The following is a 24,457-nucleotide window of genomic DNA, read 5'->3' as shown; positions in this document are numbered from 1 at the left end:
ACTCTAATGTCTGCAACTCTGTGTTTGTGTCTCTCACTCTAATGTCTGCAGCAACACTGTGTTTGTGTGTCTCACTCTAATGTCTGCAGCAACACTGTGTTTGTGTCTCACTCTAATGTCTGCAACACTGTGTTTGTGTCTCTCACTCTAATGTCTGCAACACTGTGTTTGTGTCTCACTCTAATGTCTGCTGCAACACTGTGTTTGTGTCTCACTCTAATGTCTGCAACACTGTGTTTGTGTCTCACTCTAATGTCTGCAACACTGTGTTTGTGTCTCACTCTAATGTCTGCAGCAACACTGTGTTTGTGTGTCTCACTCTAATGTCTGCAACACTGTGTTTGTGTGTCTCACTCTAATGTCTGCAACACTGTGTTTGTGTCTCACTCTAATGTCTGCAACACTGTGTTTGTGTCTCTCACTCTAATGTCGGCAGCAACACTGTGTTTGTGTCTCACTCTAATGTCTGCAACTCTGTGTTTGTGTCTCACTCTAATGTCTGCAACACTGTGTTTGTGTCTCTCACTCTAATGTCTGCAACACTGTGTTTGTGTCTCACTCTAATGTCTGCAGCAACACTGTGTTTCTGTCTCACTCTAATGTCTGCAACACTGTGTTTGTGTCTCTCACTCTAATGTCTGCAACACTGTGTTTGTGTCTCTCACTCTAATGTCTGCAGCAACACTGTGTTTGTGTCTCACTCTAATGTCTGCAACACTGTGTTTGTGTCTCTCACTCTAATGTCTGCAACACTGTGTTTGTGTCTCTCACTCTAATGTCTGCAGCACTGTGTTTGTGTCTCACTCTAATGTCTGCAACACTGTGTTTGTGTCTCTCACTCTAATGTCGGCAGCACTGTGTTTGTGTCTCACTCTAATGTCTGCAACACTGTGTTTGTGTCTCACTCTAATGTCTGCAACACTGTGTTTGTGTCTCTCACTCTAATGTCGGCAGCACTGTGTTTGTGTCTCACTCTAATGTCTGCAACACTGTGTTTGTGTGTCTCACTCTAATGTCTGCAACACTGTGTTTGTGTCTCACTCTAATGTCTGCAGCAACACTGTGTTTGTGTGTCTCACTCTAATGTCTGCAACACTGTGTTTGTGTGTCTCACTCTAATGTCTGCAACACTGTGTTTGTGTCTCACTCTAATGTCTGCAACACTGTGTTTGTGTCTCTCACTCTAATGTCTGCAGCAACACTGTGTTTGTGTGTCTCACTCTAATGTCTGCAACACTGTGTTTGTGTGTCTCACTCTAATGTCTGCAACTCTGTGTTTGTGTCTCACTCTAATGTCTGCAACACTGTGTTTGTGTCTCTCACTCTAATGTCTGCAACACTGTGTTTGTGTCTCACTCTAATGTCTGCAACACTGTGGTTGTGTCTCTCACTCTAATGTCTGCAACACTGTGTTTGTGTCTCACTCTAATGTCTGCAGCAACACTGTGTTTGTGTCTCACTCTAATGTCTGCAACACTGTGTTTGTGTCTCTCACTCTAATGTCTGCAGCACTGTGTTTGTGTCTCACTCTAATGTCTGCAGCAACACTGTGTTTGTGTCTCACTCTAATGTCTGCAACACTGTGTTTGTGTCTCACTCTAATGTCTGCAACACTGTGTTTGTGTCTCACTCTAATGTCTGCAACACTGTGTTTGTGTCTCACTCTAATGTCTGCAACACTGTGTTTGTGTCTCTCACTCTAATGTCTGCAACACTGTGTTTGTGTCTCACTCTAATGTCTGCAACACTGTGTTTGTCTCTCACTCTAATGTCGGCAGCAACACTGTGTTTGTGTCTCTCACTCTAATGTCTGAAACACTGTGTTTGTGTCTTTCACTCTAATGTCTGCAACACTGTGTTTGTGTCTCACTCTAATGTCGGCAGCAACACTGTGTTTGTGTCTCACTCTAATGTCTGCAACACTGTGTTTGTGTCTCACTCTAATGTCTGCAGCAACACTGTGTTTGTGTGTCTCACTCTAATGTCTGCAACACTGTGTTTGTGTGTCTCACTCTAATGTCTGCAACACTGTGTTTGTGTCTCACTCTAATGTCTGCAACACTGTGTCTGTGTCTCTCACTCTAATGTCTGCAACACTGTGTTTGTGTCTCACTCTAATGTCTGCAACACTGTGTTTGTGTCTCTCACTCTAATGTCTGAAACACTGTGTTTGTGTCTCTCACTCTAATGTCTGCAACACTGTGTTTGTGTCTCACTCTAATGTCGGCAGCAACACTGTGTTTGTGTCTCACTATAATGTCTGCAGCAACACTGTGTTTGTGTGTCTCACTCTAATGTCTGCAACACTGTGTTTGTGTGTCTCACTCTAATGTCTGCAACACTGTGTTTGTGTGTCTCACTCTAATGTCTGCAACACTGTGTTTGTGTCTCACTCTAATGTCTGCAGCAACACTGTGTTTGTGTGTCTCACTCTAATGTCTGCAACACTGTGTTTGTGTGTCTCACTCTAATGTCTGCAGCACTGTGTTTGTGTCTCACTCTAATGTCTGCAGCAACACTGTGTTTGTGTCTCTCACTCTAATGTCTGCAGCAACACTGTGTTTGTGTGTCTCACTCTAATGTCTGCAACACTGTGTTTGTGTCTCACTCTAATGTCTGCAACACTGTGTTTGTGTCTCTCACTCTAATGTCTGCAGCAACACTGTGTTTGTGTCTCTCACTCTAATGTCTGCAGCAGCACTGTGTTTGTGTCTCACTCTAATGTCTGCAGCAACACTGTGTTTGTGTCTCTCACTCTAATGTCTGCAGCAACACTGTGTTTGTGTCTCTCACTCTAATGTCTGCAGCAACACTGTGTTTGTGTCTCTCACTCTAATGTCTGCAGCAACACTGTGTTTGTGTCTCTCACTCTAATGTCTGCAACACTGTGTTTGTCTCTCACTCTAATGTCTGCAACACTGTGTTTGTGTCTCACTCTAATGTCTGCAGCAACGCTGTGTTTGTGTCTCACTCTAATGTCTGCAGCAACACTGTGTTTGTGTCTCACTCTAATGTCTGCAGCAACACTGTGTTTGTGTCTCACTCTAATGTCTGCAGCAGCAACACTGTGTTTGTGTGTCTCACTCTAATGTCTGCAACACTGTGTTTGTGTGTCTCACTCTAATGTCTGCAACACTGTGTTTGTGTATCTCACTCTAATGTCTGCAACACTGTGTTTGTGTCTCTCACTCTAATGTCTGCAACACTGTGTTTGTGTCTCACTCTAATGTCTGCAACTCTGTGTTTGTGTCTCTCACTCTAATGTCTGCAGCAACACTGTGTTTGTGTCTCTCACTCTAATGTCTGCAGCACTGTGTTTGTATCTCACTCTAATGTCTGCAACACTGTGTTTGTGTCTCACTCTAATGTCTGCAACACTGTGTTTGTGTCTCACTCTAATGTCTGCAACACTGTGTTTGTGTCTCACTTTAATGTCTGCAGCAACACTGTGTTTGTGTCTCACTCTAATGTCTGCAACACTGTATTTGTGTCTCACTCTAATGTCTGCAACACTGTGTTTGTGTCTCACTCTAATGTCTGCAACACTGTGTTTGTGTCTCACTCTAATGTCTGCAACACTGTGTTTGTGTCTCTCACTCTAATGTTGGCAGCAACACTGTGTTTGTGTCTCACTCTAATGTCTGCAGCAACACTGTGTTTGTGTGTCTCACTCTAATGTCTGCAACACTGTGGTTGTGTCTCTCACTCTAATGTCTGCAACACTGTGTTTGTGTCTCTCACTCTAATGTCTGCAGCAACACTGTGTTTGTGTCTCACTCTAATGTCTGCAACACTGTGTTTGTGTCTCTCACTCTAATGTCTGCAGCACTGTGTTTGTGTCTCACTCTAATGTCTGCAACACTGTGTTTGTGTCTCACTCTAATGTCTGCAACACTGTGTTTGTGTCTCTCACTCTAATGTCTGCAACACTGTGTTTGTGTCTCACTCTAATGTCAGCAGCAACACTGTGTTTGTGTCTCTCACTCTAATGTCTGCAACACTGTGTTTGTGTGTCTCACTCTAATGTCTGCAACACTGTGTTTGTGTCTCTCACTCTAATGTCGGCAGCAACACTGTGTTTGTCTCTCACTCTAATGTCTGCAACTCTGTGTTTGTGTCTCACTCTAATGTCTGCAGCAACACTGTGTTTGTGTGTCTCACTCTAATGTCTGCAGCAACACTGTGTTTGTGTCTCTCACTCTAATGTCTGCAACACTGTGTTTGTCTCTCACTCTAATGTCTGCAACACTGTGTTTGTGTCTCACTCTAATGTCTGCAGCAACGCTGTGTTTGTGTCTCACTCTAATGTCTGCAGCAACACTGTGTTTGTGTCTCACTCTAATGTCTGCAGCAACACTGTGTTTGTGTCTCTCACTCTAATGTCTGCAACACTGTGTTTGTGTCTCTCACTCTAATGTCTGCAACACTGTGTTTGTGTCTCACTCTAATGTCTGCTGCAACACTGTGTTTGTGTCTCTCACTCTAATGTCTGCAACACTGTGTTTGTGTCTCACTCTAATGTCAGCAGCAACACTGTGTTTGTGTCTCTCACTCTAATGTCTGCAACACTGTGTTTGTGTGTCTCACTCTAATGTCTGCAACACTGTGTTTGTGTCTCTCACTCTAATGTCGGCAGCAACACTGTGTTTGTCTCTCACTCTAATGTCTGCAACTCTGTGTTTGTGTCTCACTCTAATGTCTGCAGCAACACTGTGTTTGTGTGTCTCACTCTAATGTCTGCAGCAACACTGTGTTTGTGTCTCTCACTCTAATGTCTGCAACACTGTGTTTGTCTCTCACTCTAATGTCTGCAACACTGTGTTTGTGTCTCACTCTAATGTCTGCAGCAACGCTGTGTTTGTGTCTCACTCTAATGTCTGCAGCAACACTGTGTTTGTGTCTCACTCTAATGTCTGCAGCAACACTGTGTTTGTGTCTCTCACTCTAATGTCTGCAACACTGTGTTTGTGTCTCTCACTCTAATGTCTGCAACACTGTGTTTGTGTCTCACTCTAATGTCTGCTGCAACACTGTGTTTGTGTCTCACTCTAATGTCTGCAACACTGTGTTTGTGTCTCACTCTAATGTCTGCAACACTGTGTTTGTGTCTCACTCTAATGTCTGCAGCAACACTGTGTTTGTGTGTCTCACTCTAATGTCTGCAACACTGTGTTTGTGTGTCTCACTCTAATGTCTGCAACACTGTGTTTGTGTCTCACTCTAATGTCTGCAACACTGTGTTTGTGTCTCTCACTCTAATGTCGGCAGCAACACTGTGTTTGTGTCTCACTCTAATGTCTGCAACACTGTGTTTGTGTGTCTCACTCTAATGTCTGCAACTCTGTGTTTGTGTCTCACTCTAATGTCTGCAACACTGTGTTTGTGTCTCTCACTCTAATGTCTGCAACACTGTGTTTGTGTCTCACTCTAATGTCTGCAGCAACACTGTGTTTCTGTCTCACTCTAATGTCTGCAACACTGTGTTTGTGTCTCTCACTCTAATGTCTGCAACACTGTGTTTGTGTCTCACTCTAATGTCGGCAGCAACACTGTGTTTGTGTCTCACTCTAATGTCTGCAACACTGTGGTTGTGTCTCTCACTCTAATGTCTGCAACACTGTGTTTGTGTCTCTCACTCTAATGTCTGCAGCAACACTGTGTTTGTGTCTCACTCTAATGTCTGCAACACTGTGTTTGTGTCTCACTCTAATGTCTGCAGCAACACTGTGTTTGTGTCTCACTCTAATGTCTGCAGCAGCAACACTGTGTTTGTGTGTCTCACTCTAATGTCTGCAACACTGTGTTTGTGTGTCTCACTCTAATGTCTGCAACACTGTGTTTGTGTATCTCACTCTAATGTCTGCAACACTGTGTTTGTGTCTCTCACTCTAATGTCTGCAACACTGTGTTTGTGTCTCACTCTAATGTCTGCAACACTGTGTTTGTGTGTCTCACTCTAATGTCTGCAGCAACACTGTGTTTGTGTCTCTCACTCTAATGTCTGCAACACTGTGTTTGTGTCTCACTCTAATGTCTGCAGCAGCAACACTGTGTTTGTGTGTCTCACTCTAATGTCTGCAACACTGTGTTTGTGTCTCTCACTCTAATGTCTGCAACACTGTGTTTGTGTCTCTCACTCTAATGTCAGCAACACTGTGTTTGTGTCTCACTCTAATGTCTGCAACACTGTGTTTGTGTCTCTCACTCTAATGTCTGCAACACTGTGTTTGTGTCTCTCACTCTAATGTCTGCAGCAGCACTGTGTTTGTGTCTCTCACTCTAATGTCTGCAACACTGTGTTTGTGTCTCACTCTAATGTCAGCAGCAACACTGTGTTTGTGTCTCTCACTCTAATGTCTGCAGCAACACTGTGTTTGTGTCTCACTCTAATGTCAGCAGCAACACTGTGTTTGTGTCTCTCACTCTAATGTCTGCAGCAACACTGTGTTTGTGTGTCTCACTCTAATGTCTGCAGCAACACTGTGTTTGTGTCTCTCACTCTAATGTCTGCAGCACTGTGTTTGTGTCTCTCACTCTAATGTCTGCAGCAACACTGTGTTTGTGTCTCTCACTCTAATGTCTGCAGCAGCACTGTGTTTGTGTCTCTCACTCTAATGTCTGCAGCACTGTGTTTGTGTCTCACTCTAATGTCTGCAGCAGCAACACTGTGTTTGTGTCTCTCACTCTAATGTCTGCAGCAGCACTGTGTTTGTGTCTCACTCTAATGTCAGCAGCAACACTGTGTTTGTGTCTGCAGGCCACAACGAGATCATGAATGTATTGAGTGCTAACCGCAACATGTCTGTGACCTTCCTCCAGGGGTGTAAAGTACTTGAGTAATTGTAATTTGTTACTAATACTTAAATACTGTTTTTTGGGATTTGTACTTTACTCGATTATTATTAGGACGATCTTTGATTAAACACCTGCTATCAGAAGAATAGACAGTCAGAGTGACAAGCTACAGAAGATGGCCACAAACGATAGTACGAGTGATGAAGAGGACGGAACGGAACATTTCATTGCCCCGGAATAAAAACAAGTTTTAACTTTTACTTTTTAGTACTTAAGTACATTTAAAAGTAGAAACGTTTCTTTTTTGTTTTTAGCCAGATACTCTGACTTTTACTTGAGTACGATTTTGAGACGGTACCCATACTTTCACTTAAGTATAATTTCTGGGTACTTTTTACACCCCTGCTGTGACCTTCCTCGCTAGTGTACCTGTCTCCCGGGAGCCATCTCCACGTGGGGCATCTCGTCGGGCCGGTCGGTGAACACATAGTGGTGCACCTGGAAACCAACGAAGAAGTGCTGCTCCGCCGTCTCCAGGTAGTCCTTCAGGAAACGCACATACCTGACAGGAAGTCAGCAGCTTTTACTTCCAGGTCAGTAGTATAGTGCTATGTTAATCATCTTTTAGTAATAATAGTCACAATGACATGTTAGGTCAGAATAACACTGGAGTAATAATAGTCACAGAGAGAACTATGAGAACTACTAAGAGTCTCGTCACTAAGTGTGTTTGACTCTCACCTAAACTGCACAGACTACAACGTATAACGTATATATCATGCCAGTTAGGGTAACTTATTATAGCGTTTTTACGCTATTAACGACTCACCGACTCGGTTGTTGTTTCTCACTTATCTCTTTATTCAACGTCTCAGGGATGGCTCTCAGGTACAAAGACCTCTGCTTGCATTCCCATCCCATACCCCAAGAGAGCGCACTCTGAGGTGTACCACCCTCTTATACCCTCAGCCCTTGCCCCCTCCCCTCTACAAAGCCCGGGCTCGCTTGACCAATAGCGTCCCCTACCAGCCCCAGGTTGGTAGAGCGCAGAGTGACAGCTCGGCTGACCAATCAACTCAATCACAGGGTTGTTACATTATGTATACTGCACCTGTGTTTACTGTATACTTTACTTACTCATAGTATATATTTAGATTAAGATTCTAGTGTTTATTGTATAATATAACTGATAGGGCACATGCATGAGCCTGGTCTCTTTTGAAAGATGACATTCAGAAGTTTCTGATTCCAGAAAGAAAATTCACTTTTAGTGCTAACATAATAGAGTAACATAGGTCTGAACTTGAGTTGTAGAAAAACTACAAGTTTTTCTGTAGTAGTTAGTTAGTAGTCCAGAGGTAGTATTTCCCCAGAAGGTGTTACGTCCCCAGGTCCGGCCCTTGCTGGGCCGGGCATGAAAATTACAGTGGACATTTCCTTCCCCCTGACATTGGTTCCCTACTTCCTTCCAGTGACCAAAGCCGGATGGTGCAGACGGCCATCTTATGTTGGTTTCAAGTAATTGAATTAATTTCTAATTGTTTGTTATCCTGGGCCATCCCTGTCTGTGTTTGATGTCGTCCCCCTGTCTGGTTGTTGTGTGTGTATTTGCCTTTGTGTCTAGTTGTGTTTATGGTATCATTGCTTTTTGTGTCTAGTTTGTGTTTGTGATTCTGTGTTTTGGCCTGGCCCTGCCAGGTGTTGATCGTTGTTAATTAGTGTTGGTATTTAGGTGTCTGTTTGTCATCACTTCCTTGTGGCGTCATTGTCTCCTGTACCCCCATTGTACCCTCACTTTCTTCGTGCCTCCCCTTGCCTTGTTTCATGTTCGTCTGTGCTGTAAGTAGTTATATATCCCGTTTTCGTTCTTCTTTGTTTTCCTGTCCCTTCAGTGTTGTTTTGTTGTTGATTTTGTCGTCCTAGTAAACGTATTTTGATTTCCACGTATCCTGCTATCTCCGCCTCCTCTCTTCCCTCTGCAATTGCGTTCTCACCCTCACAGCACCCCTAATCCTAACAGAAGGTGGTATGGCTTACAAATCCATACGGACCCATAGCCTGAAGCCGTATGTAGTATATGTCCAAATTTCATAAAGATCCATTCAGAAATTAGTGATTAGAAGTGATTTTGGTAAACTGTGTACAAAAGAAAAACTCAGTTTTCTCATAGACTCAATTCATTCTGCTGTTTTTCTCTTCCTGTTTTTGCTTGTTAGTTTTTCACCTAGATCCTAGATCATACATCCCCAGATGGGGTATCATTGGAAAGCCACACTCATTGGCTACAACCCTCCACAATAATTTTCGAGATCGCCAAATGATTGACGGAACTAGAGCCCCAAGAGTCTGGAGTGGTATTTTGCGCAATACCGTGTCCTTTGCACAAGCCTCAAATACCGGCATGTAACTCGAGAACCGCTGAACGGATTTTGACGGATTTTGACGCTATCGACAGGCAACAAATAAGCCTTCAATTCTCTATATATATTGTATTACAAAATATGCACACCCGAGCCACTAGGGGTCGCCAAAGTGCCAGTGGGCAAATCGTCCTAAAAAGGGCCCACATGTGGGCCCCCGCAAGGTAAGAAGAAGACCAAGAAGGTGTTTTGTGTACTATAGAAGGTAAAGACTGATGCAGTTAGACTGGTTAGTATTATTTCTGTTTTAGTATTACACAGTTCTGGTGAGGCTCTGCCCCACAGGGTAAGCTTTGAATTTGGTTTTCTTAGAGGAGGAAAGACAAGTAACGGTTTCTGCAGTCTCTCATGGGGGGAGGGGCCGGCAGAGGGGTTTTGGGATGTTTTGTCTTTGTATTCTTGTTTTTTTTTTGTGAGTTTCTTGTTCATGTCTTCAATGATGCATTGTTTTTACAGAGTGTTACTGTCAATTGAAGGGCTGTCTGTGACCAGGAGGTAATTATGTCTTGTTTTCTCCCACGGTATGGCTGTATCTAATCCTAATAAATTGTGGGGGGCAATTACAAAATGTACAACATGGAACATCAAAGGGATTAATCACCCAGTGAAACGCAGTAAAATATTTGCAGACTTATCAAAGTTGCAAACAGCCTTTTTAACTGAAACACATTTGCTCAATAAGAATCATAAGAGGGGGGGGGGGCGTGCAACCAATACATTGTTGGAAAGTTGAATTTGCCGCCATTCGATCGTCACCACATACAACCTATTCCATGCTTCAGGTCTCAAGTTACAAGATGAAATATCCAGCAAGCGTCATTTGACAAGCCGTTTGGACGAGTGACCACGTCCGGTTGTAAACGGTCCTGAACTGACCAGTCACCGCTGATGATTCACCACCATTGTAGCCAAGGAGCGACTGCTCCGAAAGTGATCCCAGATGAGCGCTGATTGCAACGAGAAGGGGGTCTGAATGCATTTTTGATAATCACGCTGAATTATTGCGGTACACACATTACAAAAACCTTTGTAAAACACACATTTTCTGTGGGATCTTTATAAACGTTGGACCTGTATGACTATAAGACTTCAAGCTATGGAACCGTTTCCAGCTCCTACCTCTCAGCTGGAACCCCAAAAACATGCATCTGGCAACCTCTGTTACTCTATTTCATTAGCACTCAACGTGATTTCTCTTTATTGTGTAAGAAACTTCAGAATGTTACCTTTCAAAAGAGACCAGACTCATGCATGCATTGCTGGGTTAAGTACTTCTATTCTATTCACATATGTGCTTTCACTAAAGAACCTTCTCTACTCTGTCTCCCTCTCAGCCTTCCTACTGTCTCAATAAAGAACCTTCTCTCCTGTGTCTTCTCTACTCTGTCTCCCTCTCAGCCTTTCTACTGTCTCAATAAAGAACCTTCTCTCCTGTGTCTTCTCTACTCTGTCTCCCTCTCAGCCTTCCTACTGTCTCAATAAAGAACCTTCTCTCCTGTGTCTCCCCTACTCTGTCTCCATCTCAGCCTTCCTACTGTCTCAATAAAGAACCTTCTCTCCTGTGTCTCCTCTACTCTGTCTCCCTCTCAGCCTTCCTACTGTCTCAATAAAGAACCTTCTCTCCTGTGTCTCCTCTACTCTGTCTCCCTCTCAGCCTTCCTACTGTCTCAATAAAGAAAATGTTCTCCTGTGTCTCCTCTACTCTGTCTCCCTCTCAGCCTTCCTACTGTCTCAATAAAGAACCTTCTCTCCTGTGTCTCCTCTAATCTGTCTCCCTCTCAGCCTTCCTACTGTCTCAATAAAGAACCTTCTCTCCTGTGTCTCCCCTACTCTGTCTCCATCTCAGCCTTCCTACTGTCTCAATAAAGAACCTTCTCTCCTGTGTCTCCCCTACTCTGTATCCCTCTCAGCCTTCCTACTGTCTCAATAAAGAACCTTCTCTCCTGTGTCTCCCCTACTCTGTCTCCCTCAGCCTTCCTACTGTCTCAATAAAGAACCGTCTCTCCTGTGTCTTCTCTCCTGTGTCTCCCTCTCAGCCTTCCTACTGTCTCAATAAAGAACCTTCTCTCCTGTGTCTCCTCTACTCTGTCTCCCTCTCAGCCTTCCTACTGTCTCAATAAAGAACCTTCTCTCCTGTGTCTCCCCTACTCTGTCTCCCTCAGCCTTCCTACTGTCTCAATAAAGAACCTTCTCTCCTGAGTCTCTACTCTGTCTCCCTCAGCCTTCCTACTGTCTCAATAAAGAACCTTCTCTCCTGTGTCTCCTCTACTCTGTCTCCCTCAGCCTTCCTACTGTCTCAATAAAGAACCTTCTCTCCTGTGTCTCTCCTACTCTGTCTCCCTCTCAGCCTTCCTACTGTCTCAATAAAGAACCTTCTCTCCTGAGTCTCTACTCTGTCTCCCTCAGCCTTCCTACTGTCTCAATAAAGAACCTTCTCTCCTGTGTCTCCCCTACTCTGTCTCCCTCTCAGCCTTCCTACTGTCTCAATAAAGAACCTTCTCTCCTGTGTCTCTCCTACTCTGTCTCCCTCTCAGCCTTCCTACCGTCTCAATAAAGAACCTTATCTCCTGTGTCTCCTCTACTCTGTCTCCCTCTCAGCCTTCCTACTGTCTCAATAAAGAACCTTCTCTCCTGTGTCTTCTCTACTCTGTCTCCCTCTCAGCCTTCCTACTGTCTCAATAAAGAACATTTTCTCCTGTGTCTTCTCTACTCTGTCTCCCTCTCAGCCTTCCTACTGTCTCAATAAAGAACATTTTCTCCTGTGTCTTCTCTACTCTGTCTCCCTCTCAGCCTTCCTACTGTCTCAATAAAGAACATTTTCTCCTGTGTCTTCTCTACTCTGTCTCCCTCTCAGCCTTCCTACTGTCTCAATAAAGAACCTTCTCTCCTGTGTCTCCTCTACTCTGTCTCCCTCTCAGCCTTCCTACTGTCTCAATAAAGAACCGTCTCTCCTGTGTCTTCTCTCCTGTGTCTCCCTCTCAGCCTTCCTACTGTCTCAATAAAGAACCTTCTCTCCTGTGTCTCCTCTACTCTGTCTCCCTCTCAGCCTTCCTACTGTCTCAATAAAGAACCTTCTCTCCTGTGTCTCCCCTACTCTGTCTCCCTCAGCCTTCCTACTGTCTCAATAAAGAACCTTCTCTCCTCAGTCTCTACTCTGTCTCCCTCAGCCTTCCTACTGTCTCAATAAAGAACCTTCTCTCCTGTGTCTCCTCTACTCTGTCTCCCTCTCAGCCTTCCTACTGTCTCAATAAAGAACCTTCTCTCCTGTGTCTCCCCTACTCTGTCTCCCTCAGCCTTCCTACTGTCTCAATAAAGAACCTTCTCTCCTCAGTCTCTACTCTGTCTCCCTCAGCCTTCCTACTGTCTCAATAAAGAACCTTCTCTCCTGTGTCTCCTCTACTCTGTCTCCCTCAGCCTTCCTACTGTCTCAATAAAGAACCTTCTCTCCTGTGTCTCTCCTACTCTGTCTCCCTCTCAGCCTTCCTACTGTCTCAATAAAGAACCTTCTCTCCTGAGTCTCTACTCTGTCTCCCTCAGCCTTCCTACTGTCTCAATAAAGAACCTTCTCTCCTGTGTCTCCCCTACTCTGTCTCCCTCTCAGCCTTCCTACTGTCTCAATAAAGAACCTTCTCTCCTGTGTCTCCCCTACTCTGTCTCCCTCAGCCTTCCTACTGTCTCAATAAAGAACCGTCTCTCCTGTGTCTTCTCTCCTGTGTCTCCCTCTCAGCCTTCCTACTGTCTCAATAAAGAACCTCCTCTCCTGTGTCTCCCCTACTCTGTCTCCCTCTCAGCCTTCCTACCGTCTCAATAAAGAACATTTTCTCCTGTGTCTTCTCTACTCTGTCTCCCTCTCAGCCTTCCTACTGTCTCAATAAAGAACATTTTCTCCTGTGTCTTCTCTACTCTGTCTCCCTCAGCCTTCCTACTGTCTCAATAAAGAACCTTCTCTCCTGAGTCTCTATTCTGTCTCCCTCAGCCTTCCTACTGTCTCAATAAAGAACCTTCTCTCCTGTGTCTCCTCTACTCTGTCTCCCTCTCAGCCTTCCTACTGTCTCAATAAAGAACCTTCTCTCCTGTGTCTCCCCTACTCTGTCTCCCTCAGCCTTCCTACTGTCTCAATAAAGAACCTTCTCTCCTGAGTCTCTACTCTGTCTCCCTCAGCCTTCCTACTGTCTCAATAAAGAACCTTCTCTCCTGTGTCTCTCCTACTCTGTCTCCCTCTCAGCCTTCCTACTGTCTCAATAAAGAACCTTCTCTCCTGAGTCTCTACTCTGTCTCCCTCAGCCTTCCTACTGTCTCAATAAAGAACCTTCTCTCCTGTGTCTCCCCTACTCTGTCTCCCTCTCAGCCTTCCTACTGTCTCAATAAAGAACCTTCTCTCCTGTGTCTCCCCTACTCTGTCTCCCTCAGCCTTCCTACTGTCTCAATAAAGAACCGTCTCTCCTGTGTCTTCTCTCCTGTGTCTCCCTCTCAGCCTTCCTACTGTCTCAATAAAGAACCTTCTCTCCTGTGTCTCCCCTACTCTGTCTCCCTCAGCCTTCCTACTGTCTCAATAAAGAACCGTCTCTCCTGTGTCTTCTCTCCTGTGTCTCCCTCTCAGCCTTCCTACTGTCTCAATAAAGAACCTTCTCTCCTGTGTCTCCCCTACTCTGTCTCCCTCTCAGCCTTCCTACCGTCTCAATAAAGAACCTTCTCTCCTGTGTCTCCTCTACTCTGTCTCCCTCTCAGCCTTCCTACTGTCTCAATAAAGAACCGTCTCTCCTGTGTCTTCTCTCCTGTGTCTCCCTCTCAGCCTTCCTACCGTCTCAATAAAGAACATTTTCTCCTGTGTCTCCTCTACTCTGTCTCCCTTTCAGCCTTCCTACTGTCTCAATAATAGAAAAGTAAACATGCTATATGTGTACGTACTTTCCAACGGCAAAGACAGTGGTTGCTATGACGATGTTGAGTGGTTTGTAGATTCTGTCGAGCAGCAGAGGGTCAAAGGTTTGTTCCCAGACTATAGGAGCCAGCCATGGGGTCACCGTCACCACATCAGTGCGACTACGAGAGAGAGAGAGAGAGAGAGAGAGAGAGAGAGAGAGAGAGAGAGAGAGAGAGAGAGAGAGAGAGAGAGAGAGAGAGAGAGAGAGAAAGAGAGAGAGAGAGAGAGAGATAGAGAGAGAGAGAGAGAGAGAGAGAGAGAGAGAGAGAGAGAGAGAGAGAGAGAGAGAGAGAGAGAGAGAGAGAGAGAGAGAGAGGGAGAGAGAGAGAGACTTTTTGATATTTTTTATTAAAACATCTAGACTAAAAAACATCAGTAGAGACACAAAAATCTCACGGCATCTTCATAAAACCAACACGCCTCAGATTAGTACATATTGTCGGGAGCGTATCTATGTTCCCCGGGTCCTATGTTCCCCGCTCCCGAAAAAGCGACAGTTGTGTGAGGGTGTAGATGGTGCAACAGATTCGCACGTAGGCCTATCAATGCGTGGTGAGAGGGGGGCCTGCCCTCAAGTGTAAATGAACATCTCTCGCTCATGCCATCAGCTGTTTCGTTGTTCTGTTTCTTATTTAAAATGACCGAAATAGTTAAAACCAATCAATCAAATGTTTCTTTTATTTTACAAATCATAAATGTCAAGTAGCTAGGTCTACAACTATCTCCCCCCTCTCACCACGCATTGATAGGCCTACGTGCGAATCTGTTTGTATGTGTATGTGTTGCTGTTGTTGTTATTATTATTATTATTATTATTATTATTATTATTGGCCTATTTATATTATTTTATTATTGTTATTATTATTATAAATGTTTTACTGTTTGACTTCAAGTTTAATTACAGATAGGTTGGTTGCAATAAAAGCTTATTTTGGATTGATTATTGACAGATATCTCTGTTGTATATTTCCAGAGCTTTATTCGCTTGTTGCACCGCATACAGCATGGACCAAAACAAAGATACAACTTACAGCATGAACAGGAAGTACTAATTATCTGTTTACAAGCAGAGGTGGTATTTACTGATAGTGCCATCCAGTGGTAAGGTAAAAGTACTGTATTACAACACTCCCACTTAATTTTACAATTGCATTCAAGTCCCTTTAAATAATATTACAACACTCCCACTTAATTTTACAATCGCATTAAGTGCCTTTAAATAATATTACAGAGCCATGCTCTCCTTCATAAAAAGAAATGTCAAGAAAAAATATCTTTAAACAACTAAAAAAAAAAAAAAATCTTTAAGAAAAAAACTTTTTTACAATGCTTTTACTGGAACTCTTTTTCACATATTTTCAGAGTTGCTTTGACCAGGCAGCGTTCTGCGTTCACCTGTCAAGCACAAACAACCACTCTATTTAAATAGGAAAAAGTACAATCTATCCCCTAAGGTACTCAAACTTCTGTTTAGTCAGTGGCTTGGTAAAGATGTCCGCTTTCATGTCATTTGTTGGACAATATTGCAGTTCAATTTGCCCATTCTGCAGACATTCACGGATGTAGTGGTAGCGAATGTCTATGTGTTTTGTCCTGGAGTGGTTCACGGGATTCTTGGCGATTGCGATGGCTTCCAGGATCACTGTGGACGTAGCCTCCACTCCGAGATCGCTCAGTAGTCGTCTCAGCCAGATACCTTCTTGAGCAGCTTGACTGAGTGCGATGTACTCAGCTTCTGCTGTTGAAAGTGCAACTGTCGCCTGTTTCTTGCTAAGCCAGCTCACCGCTCCTCCACACAGTAGAAAGATGTTGCCTGTTGTTGAGCGGCGGTCATCCTGATCACCAGCCCAGTCAGCATCTGAGAATCCAATCAAAGCTCCAGAGTCTGACTGCTCATACTTGAGAGCAAGGTTCACTGTCCCTTTCAAGTATCGAAGTATCCTCTTCACAGCAGTCAGATGTGAAGCATCTGGATTTGCATTGAACTTTGACACAGCACTCACTGCTTGAGCTATGTCTGGTCATGTGGCCATTGCAGCATACAGCAGACTTCCTACCATTGACTGATAGGTATGTTGGTGCACTGGCTTACTGACACCATCACTTTTGCTCAATTTGACATTGCCATCAGCAGGAGTTGCTACAGGATTTGCATTATCCATTCCATATTTCTGAAGTATGGTTTCAATGTACTGCTTCTGATGAAGAAATACACTGTTCTTATTTCGGATCACTGAGACGCCCAGGATATAGGAGAGCTCACCCATGTCTTTCATCTTGTAGCGCTCATTGAGAGCCATTTTCAGCTTGTTCATGCTCTCAGTCGACTCCGTTATCAGAATGAGATCATCAACGTAAACTGCAAGTATTTCAAGCTGTTGTCTTGATCTCACAAACACACAGGGGTCTGATGTGCTCTGTTTGAATCCAATTTCCATCATAAACTGTGTGAAAGCCTTGCTCCAGCAGCGAGGAGACTGCTTCAGTCCATAGATCGATTTTTTCAGTTTGCATACCAGGTGTTCCTCCCCTGGTTTGATGTAGCCCTCTGGTTGCTCCATGTAGAGTTCCTCTTACAGGTGTCCATTAAGGAATGCAGTTACGACGTCCATCTGGTGCACCTGTAGATTGTTTTGAATAGCAAAGGACAGTAATGTACGAATAGAGCTGAATCGTACCACAGGTGAAAACGTTTCATCATAGTCAGCACCATACAACTGTGAGTAGCCCTTGGCGACGAGTCTGCATTTGTATCTCTCCACTCGTCCATCACTGTGATGCTTGACTTTGAACACCCATCTTGATCCTACTGCCTTTCTTTCTCTTGGTAAATCCACTAAGTCCCATGTCTCATTTTCCAGCAGCGACTCATATTCCAAATCAGCCGCCTCCTGCCATTCCTTTGCATCAGGACTCACCATTGCTTCTTTCAGTGTGATTGGCTCCGTCACATGACACATATTGGCATGATGATCAACAGTCACTGTATCAGCAAAGTCATCATATCCATATCTCCTTGGAGCATTTCTGATTCTGCCGCTTGTTCTGACAGTGCTATCGACCTCATCATCTTGTGTTTCACACTCCTCTGTTTTAATGGTTATTTCGTTCTTCACTTCTCGTGTTTCACTCTCACCTGTTTTAATCGTCATCTCGCTCTTTACTTCCTGTTTACAGTTGAAGTTTGATTCATCAAAGATGACATCACGACGGATTAGAATTCTCCTTTTTTCTTCATCATACAGGCGATAACCCTTGGCATTGTTTGCATATCCCACAAAACGAAGCTTCACAGCCTTTTTGTCCAGTTTCCTTCTCTCTGAATCTGGGATATGTGCATAAGCACACAGCCAAACACCTTCATGTGACCCATGTCAGGTTTTTTTCCACACCATCTCTCATAGGGAGTCTCTTGCTTCAGGACAGATGTGGGCAGCCTGTTCTGTATGTAAGCTGCAGTGGCTACAGCCTCTGCCCAGTACATCTTCGGCAACTTAGCATGTGACAGCATGCTTCTAGCTGCTTCAACTAATGTCCTATTTTTTCTTTCTGCAACACTATTTTTCTGTGGTGAGTGAGGTACAGTCATTTCATGGTGGATGCCTTGAGCTTTCAAATATTCTTGAAACTCCTTTGATGTGTACTCGCCACCATTGTCTGTTCTCAGCCTCATGACACTCTGCCCACACTCATTTGAGAATGTTTTCTCAAATTCCTTGAATTTGTGTAACACCTCATTCTTCTGTTTCAGAAAGTATACCTTGCAGCATCTAGAGTAATCATCAATGAAAGTCACAAAATATTTTGCTCCACTTACAGATTCAGTCTGCATGGGACCACAGACATCACTGTGAATCAGCTGCATCTTGCGTTTGGAACGGATTCCTCCAATCGACTTGTATGGCTTTTTAGCCAGCTTGCCTTCCACACATCCTTCACAGAAGGGAACCTCTTTCTCTGCAGAGAAGTCCACTCCATTCACCAGATATTTTAGTTCCTTCAGCTTGGTGGTGTGACCAAGGCGCTGGTGCCACAGGCTGGCTGCTGCTGATGCACTATGACAGACAGATGAACTTCCTTCAACATCCAGCTGATAGAGCCCGTCAGCTCTTTGTGTTCCCATTCCATGAAGAGTTCTATCTTTTCCACATATGTAGCAGCGAGACTTCCTGAACTGCACTGTATTTCCTTTCTTGGTAGCAGCTCCCACTGAGAATAGATTCTCAGATAGCTTTGGAACATACAGCACATCATACATTGTGAAATGTTTTACATCACTTGAACCTGTTCCACCCCAGGTGAAAATCTGCATAAAATGTATACCTAGGTAAATGGAATATTGCTCCACTTCTACAAGGGCTATTTGCATATTCTTGGTATCTAGGTACATCTATGGACCTCAGTGAATGTATTCTCAGTGTCAGAAATGTTGTGTCTATTACTAGGCTTGCTTAAATTGTGATGAAACAAAGGAAAATATGAATTATGATTTTTCTTTTCATCTTTGACAGTGAATAACACCATGATAATAATTACCAGACTTAAAAAACTGCCACTGACCTCGTTCAGTACCCTCTTGAGATCATGTGTACAAAAGATCTAAGGAAATTAATAAAGGGAAGATGATAAAACCGAAGGTTCTGTATATACAGTACTGAATTCTCCCATCCGGACCAATGCAATTTGAAATATTATTATAAAATATAGAATATATGCTTATACATTACCTTATTATAGCCAATTCGCACATTTATATATATATACATATAGTATCTTTCAAATGCCCGAGTTCAATTTGGATTTAGTATCACCAGGCGTGCATAATAACAGATACTGATATTTACTGTAATCGACTGTACTTTTTTATTTCCCCCACAGTGTAACCGTTTTGAAACTAATTTCAGATCTAATTGTTCCTACATGCTAACAATAGTGAGGAGAAACTGACTGCGTTTCAATATTTGTCAAAAACGTTACCCTTTGTGGCTTATTATCGCGAATCATAACAATTATTGATATGATTCATTCAGAACGCTGAACTTTGAACCACCATAGTATGTGACAGGAAGTGTAGATCGGAGAAATTTCAACGCTGGCCGACAGCTATGAATCTCCTCTACAAAATGGACTACATACAAACTACAATTCCCATGGTTCAAAATGTCCATTTCCGGTTCCGGGTCGGATAGACGATCGCATATCGAAAACTTAAACGATATAAGGACACTTAACCTATTGCTAAACTATTGCCAACCTAAAGTTTTACATTCTACATGCTTTTGTGACATAGTAGTGATGTTAATACTTGAAAACGGTTGATTTTAAAATCGTTAATTATTTTCATCACTCATAAAAATATGCCTATATGATCATAATGTTAAAAGGGGTCGGTGCCGACCCTGTGGGGGGGAACAGGAAGTATTTTTCATGTTGACATGTCCAATTCCTAGGGCTTCAACCACCCTGCCGTCACAGAGTCTCACAGACTGTGCTTTTGAGAATTGCTGGTATCCTTGAAGAACTTTTTTATCACATGTCATGTGCTTTGATGCTCCAGAATCAATTAACCACTCAGCATGTTGTGGTCTGTCAGTCGGGTTTTCCTCTCTGGCGACGAAGGCACTTTCAGATGCATCTTCATCATCGTAATACATCATGTTTTTGGCCTTGTGGGTTTTCTTTTTAGTTTGAGAAAAATACAGAATAATGTAGCCTATATATACAGTATATAAATACAGAATAATATATAAGCCTATATATATATGTCTCATTGAAGATGGAGGAGAATGGCGAGGATGGAGACGATGATCTCTGAGTTCTGGTCCAGAGGCTGATGTGAGACCGTCGGGTAGTTGCTGCTTGATAGGAGGGTCTCATACGGACCGGGTTCCTATTGTCCAAACAACGCCCGAGCTGAAGGTACGATAGTTCGTTAGCCCTTTATACTGGGACTAACTAGCAAACAGTCCATTGGTTGCTATCTGAGTTCAACCGCAACCAAACTCAGTCTAAACGTCTCCTCTTTCTCAGTTATCCTCTGCCTGTCGGCAGATCGATGCTGGAGTATGGCACTCCACTTTTCCCCCGGCGATACTACGACACAGTTTCCAATTAATAACGGCACCAACGTTACCCCCACAGCACTGTAGCAAAACACCTCTTTTGTACCCCATCCTTTGCACTGTATAGTATATTGTATGGTAACTCAGTTACTTCTATACTCTACATTGAGCATTGTATATATGTATATACTGAACATTTTTGTCTACGTACTTGACTTCTATTTTATACTTGCTATACTTATTTTATACTTATCTATTTTTGCCTAGCACAGTCTCTGGAGCGTAACAGAAAGAAGCATTTTGTATAAAAGTATTCTGTACCTCTGTATGACAACTAATAAAGAAACTTGAGAAACTCATCATACACTTTTATTCTCCGACTAACGGTAAACATTTCTCCGTCCCAACACGTGGGTGCGTGGGCTCGTGCTGTATACAACGCGTGATACAAGGAGCATACAGTATACGAAAAGGGCGAATAATAAAACACTATCAGGTAAACGGTAAATATATATCTTATACAAATAAAACAATATATATATATATAAGGTATAGAAAATGATAAATGTGAACTTTAGGTGATAGCCTAATCTACCTTTTGTTGAACTAATTCTATTTATTAATCTGGATCTTCAGAACACTAGTGTTCTTTTAGGAATAGAAGTTTAACATTTGAACCACACACGCAATCATAGGACCCTTTTTTGGGAGCGGGGAACATAGGACCCTTTTTTCTTTTGGGAGTGGGGGACATAGAACCCGGGGAACATAGGGATGACCCCCATATTGTCTACTAGCTAGATATAATTACAGCAACAACATCACAACATAAACATCAAAATCTAAATGTCACTCACCCTACTAGGATGCTTGGTTGTTTGTACTGTAGACTGTGGGGAGAACATGTTCAAATATGAAACAGATACACATGGTAGCCTACACATGGTAGAACATACCATCGTTCTTACCAATAGCATTAGCATTAGAAACAGGATCACCAGTAATGTCTTTAGTATCTTTAGTGTTAGCTAAAGCTATAATTTTAGCAAGTGTTAGCTATAGTGTTAGCTAAAGCTATACTTTTAGCAAGTGTTAGCTATAGTGTTAGCATTATCTCTAATTTTAGCAAGTGTTAGCTATAGTGTTAGCTAAAGTTATACTTTTTGCAAGTGTTAGCTATAGTGTTAGCATTAGCTAGAAGTTTAGCAAGTGTTAGCTATAGTGTTAGAATTAGCTAGAATTTTAGCAAGTGTTAGCTATCGTGTTAGCATTAGCTAGAATTTTAGCAAGTGTTAGCTATAGTGTTAGCATTAGCTCGAATTTTAGCAAGTGTTAGCATTAGCTAGAATTTTAGCAAGTGTTAGCTATAGTGTTAGCATTAGCTAAAATGTTAGCAAGTGTGGTATATTATGCTAAATATATCTCATAAAAACGTGTTGAGAAATGTCCCTGAAAAGGTTTTAAGTATAAGGAGTGGTTTGCCAGATGTCTCTTCAGTCACAGGAAGCCACAGGGGGCCAAGCCTGGAGGCTCTACATTGGTATAATAGAACAGATCCTTGTTGCTGTTAAGAGGAACTTTGTAATAATTATAGTCATTTATTTAGTAAGTAATACTAGGATGGTGTGCAAAATGAATGATTCATATTTCTAGTCTTTAAATAATCAATGGTTAATGATTGACAATCAAATGTACTTGATTTACTAGGGAAACACCTAGGTTCCCAAGAGAGCATAGTGTGGTGTTTGAAACGGTTTCAGCTGTGGTCATCCTAGATCAATTTACATATAGTGGTGGTCAACAGCTGAGACAATGGCGGGGGTAGATAACGTGTCCATACTATCTGCTAAACTTCCCCTGTGAGCACAGAGGAGAGACAGCTGCAGAGGAGGGACTAATGTTTTCTGTATTATAGTAAAGCAGTATACTTTCAAATATATTTTTATATACTCAATTTATATACTCAATTTAACTGAACTGCAAATATTCCTGTTATGTTGTGATAATTTTACTGAACGCAATGATATAAAATATGAAATGTTTAAATTAGGATCACAGGGTTTTGAAAGTAAGCATTGTTTGAATCAAATTGGCAGTACTTAAAATAGAATAAATAACAACGGTTTAGAATAGATATTGATTCAAGATTAAAACATTATTATTAGAAGACATGTGAGCGGACTGAATGATAAAAAAAAATGTGATTCTCGTCTAGCAGAAAGAGAACCTAGTCAAGAATGATATGTCTGTGTTCATCTGGTTATCACCAATTCGAAAATATAAATCTTGTATTGAATAACCAAACTATTAAGGAAATTCGACAGTAAAACTATTCTCTGATTTGGAACAAAGAATAGGAGCAGTTGGGTTACTAGAGACAGCCCCTTTTTTCAAATTGAACCAAGAGAGCCACGGATTGGGGGAAACGTCTCCTCGATGTCACTTCCTGTGACATCACGGAGAGACTCCAGGGCCCTCATTCATCAACGTGTTCTACGCACAGATCTGTGCTTACCCTGTGCGTACGATCATTTCTAAGCAAAGAGTGGGATTCATCAATTTCAACTTGAACTTGACTTCGTGCGTACATCTACGCACAGGTCAGACCTGGCGTACCTAGCTCCCAGTGGTAGAAGATCGTTACTACGCATAAGCACTCCTCAGTCCTGCATTAGTTCCAAGGCGGAAATAAGCTTCCGTGCATTAGTGTTCAACTTCTGTATGACCCGTAATTCATTATAGTTCATTGCAAAATAGCGACAGTAGTGTAATTATAACGGGCTCACACGCGAACAAGAGGTTGGCCTGCTTGTTTGGCACGGGGGGGCAGACGCAAAACACCAACCTCCAAACGCGATTAGATATTGTTTCAAATAAAAAGCTAATTATTATGTGTGTCATGTTTCCAAATAAGAATGACCCAATGGTCACGAAATGCTTTCTACTTCAATTTGTTGGTTAGAATAGATGACCTCCGTTGAAACTTCACTGAGACTAACAGTCTATTTGTGAGCTCCCGCACAGATGTGATGATAATAATAATAATAATAATAATAATAATAATAATAGCTTCATTTTATATAGCGCCTTTCAAGAGACCCAAGGTCGCTTTACATAGATAGGGGGGGGGGGGAATAACAAAGTAACAAACATAGTGGACAGACACACAACATATATATATGATGATGGAATTCATTCAAGATCCTCTCCACCCTCGGGTACGTCTTTGCCACCGCGGCACGGTCCATCGTGATATTGGAGATGGATCGACCAATAGACTGTTACTGTAGCTGTCAAAGCTCCATCACAAATGCAGTTATGTGAATAGAAAGGGATTCCACTCAGTCAATGTTGCGATGCGCATTTGCCTGATACATGTTATTGCTGGATGCCGGGAGGCAGGCGATGCTGAATGTTTTCAATTCATTAAATAAAACGGATACTTTTTGCAAGGGTTTACTGACTGTCATACAAATGATCAACCAACTACATACTGTAACTTTTCAGTGCACGTTCTTATTTACATTGTGACAACAGCCTTGTGAGTTCCCGCAGTGACCCGCACACAGACATGATGGAATTCAAGTTCATGTATTGAAAGGCAGGCTATCATACATGCAGTGAGATTCATTGTTCTTGTATATGCTCTCGTATTATATTGTTTATATAGGCTACCCAATACTGACATCAAAATAGATTGTAGTATGCCTCTAGAAATCATATGCAGCAGGTAGAAGATTGACGGGAGATCCATCGCGATTTGGAATCAAATTGAGGAGAACTTTAATCCCTGGGGTATTAAACAAACAACACGGGAAAAGGCAGTCATATTCCAGCGCGGTCTTTATTAGCCGACAACAAAATAGATGCATCTAAAAATCATATAGCCAATCGAACACAACTAATAAAGGCATTCATATTACAGCACGGTTATAATGACACACAACCAACGCCAAACAGTGGTCAACGAACGGTCTTTATTAGTATTTTGAGCTGTCCAGGCAGAATTGCAGCAATGGTCTTAGGGAGCCGTTGATATCTGACATCACCGTTTACGAGTCCGCCTTTTATTTATCCCACAATACGCGATAGTGTCTTCTTGGTTCGACAGCAGTGAACAATCTTCGTGGAGTTTCTCAGGGTTCCGCTCGGGTCCGTCCATTATTTCACATCCCATGGGGGGTGTTTCCTCATTTTCATGACCATATATGGATAATCATGCACGAGCATTGACGGTAGAACAAAGTGGTATTCAT

At 42.6% G+C, this 24,457-nt stretch overlaps 1 protein-coding gene across 9 annotated transcripts in view; it reads right to left on the bottom strand.

Annotated features, from left to right (window-relative positions):
* Positions 1-24,457, bottom strand: part of LOC311238592 (globoside alpha-1,3-N-acetylgalactosaminyltransferase 1-like) — a 124,905-nt gene that overhangs the window by 37,799 nt on the left and 62,649 nt on the right. For 5 of the 9 annotated variants that reach the window (XM_084326704.1, XM_084326708.1, XM_084326707.1 and 2 more), the window contains 3 exons: positions 21,059-21,091; positions 14,124-14,258; positions 7,225-7,357 (listed from right to left, as the gene is read on the bottom strand). In XM_084326704.1, coding sequence (XP_084182830.1) covers positions 7,225-7,357; positions 14,124-14,258; positions 21,059-21,091 — 301 coding nt within the window. The remainder of the gene's footprint in view (positions 1-7,224; positions 7,358-14,123; positions 14,259-21,058; positions 21,092-24,457) is intronic. The other 4 variants (XM_084326706.1, XM_084326710.1, XM_084326709.1 and 1 more) reach the window with 1 other exon arrangement.

Source organism: Notolepis coatsorum, assembly GCF_963971535.1.
Source record: "Notolepis coatsorum genome assembly, chromosome: 12".
Classification (NCBI taxonomy): Eukaryota; Metazoa; Chordata; class Actinopteri; order Aulopiformes; family Paralepididae; genus Notolepis; species Notolepis coatsorum.
The sequence above is the reverse complement of the archived record's forward strand: the minus strand, read 5'-3'. Positions and strand labels throughout refer to the sequence as shown.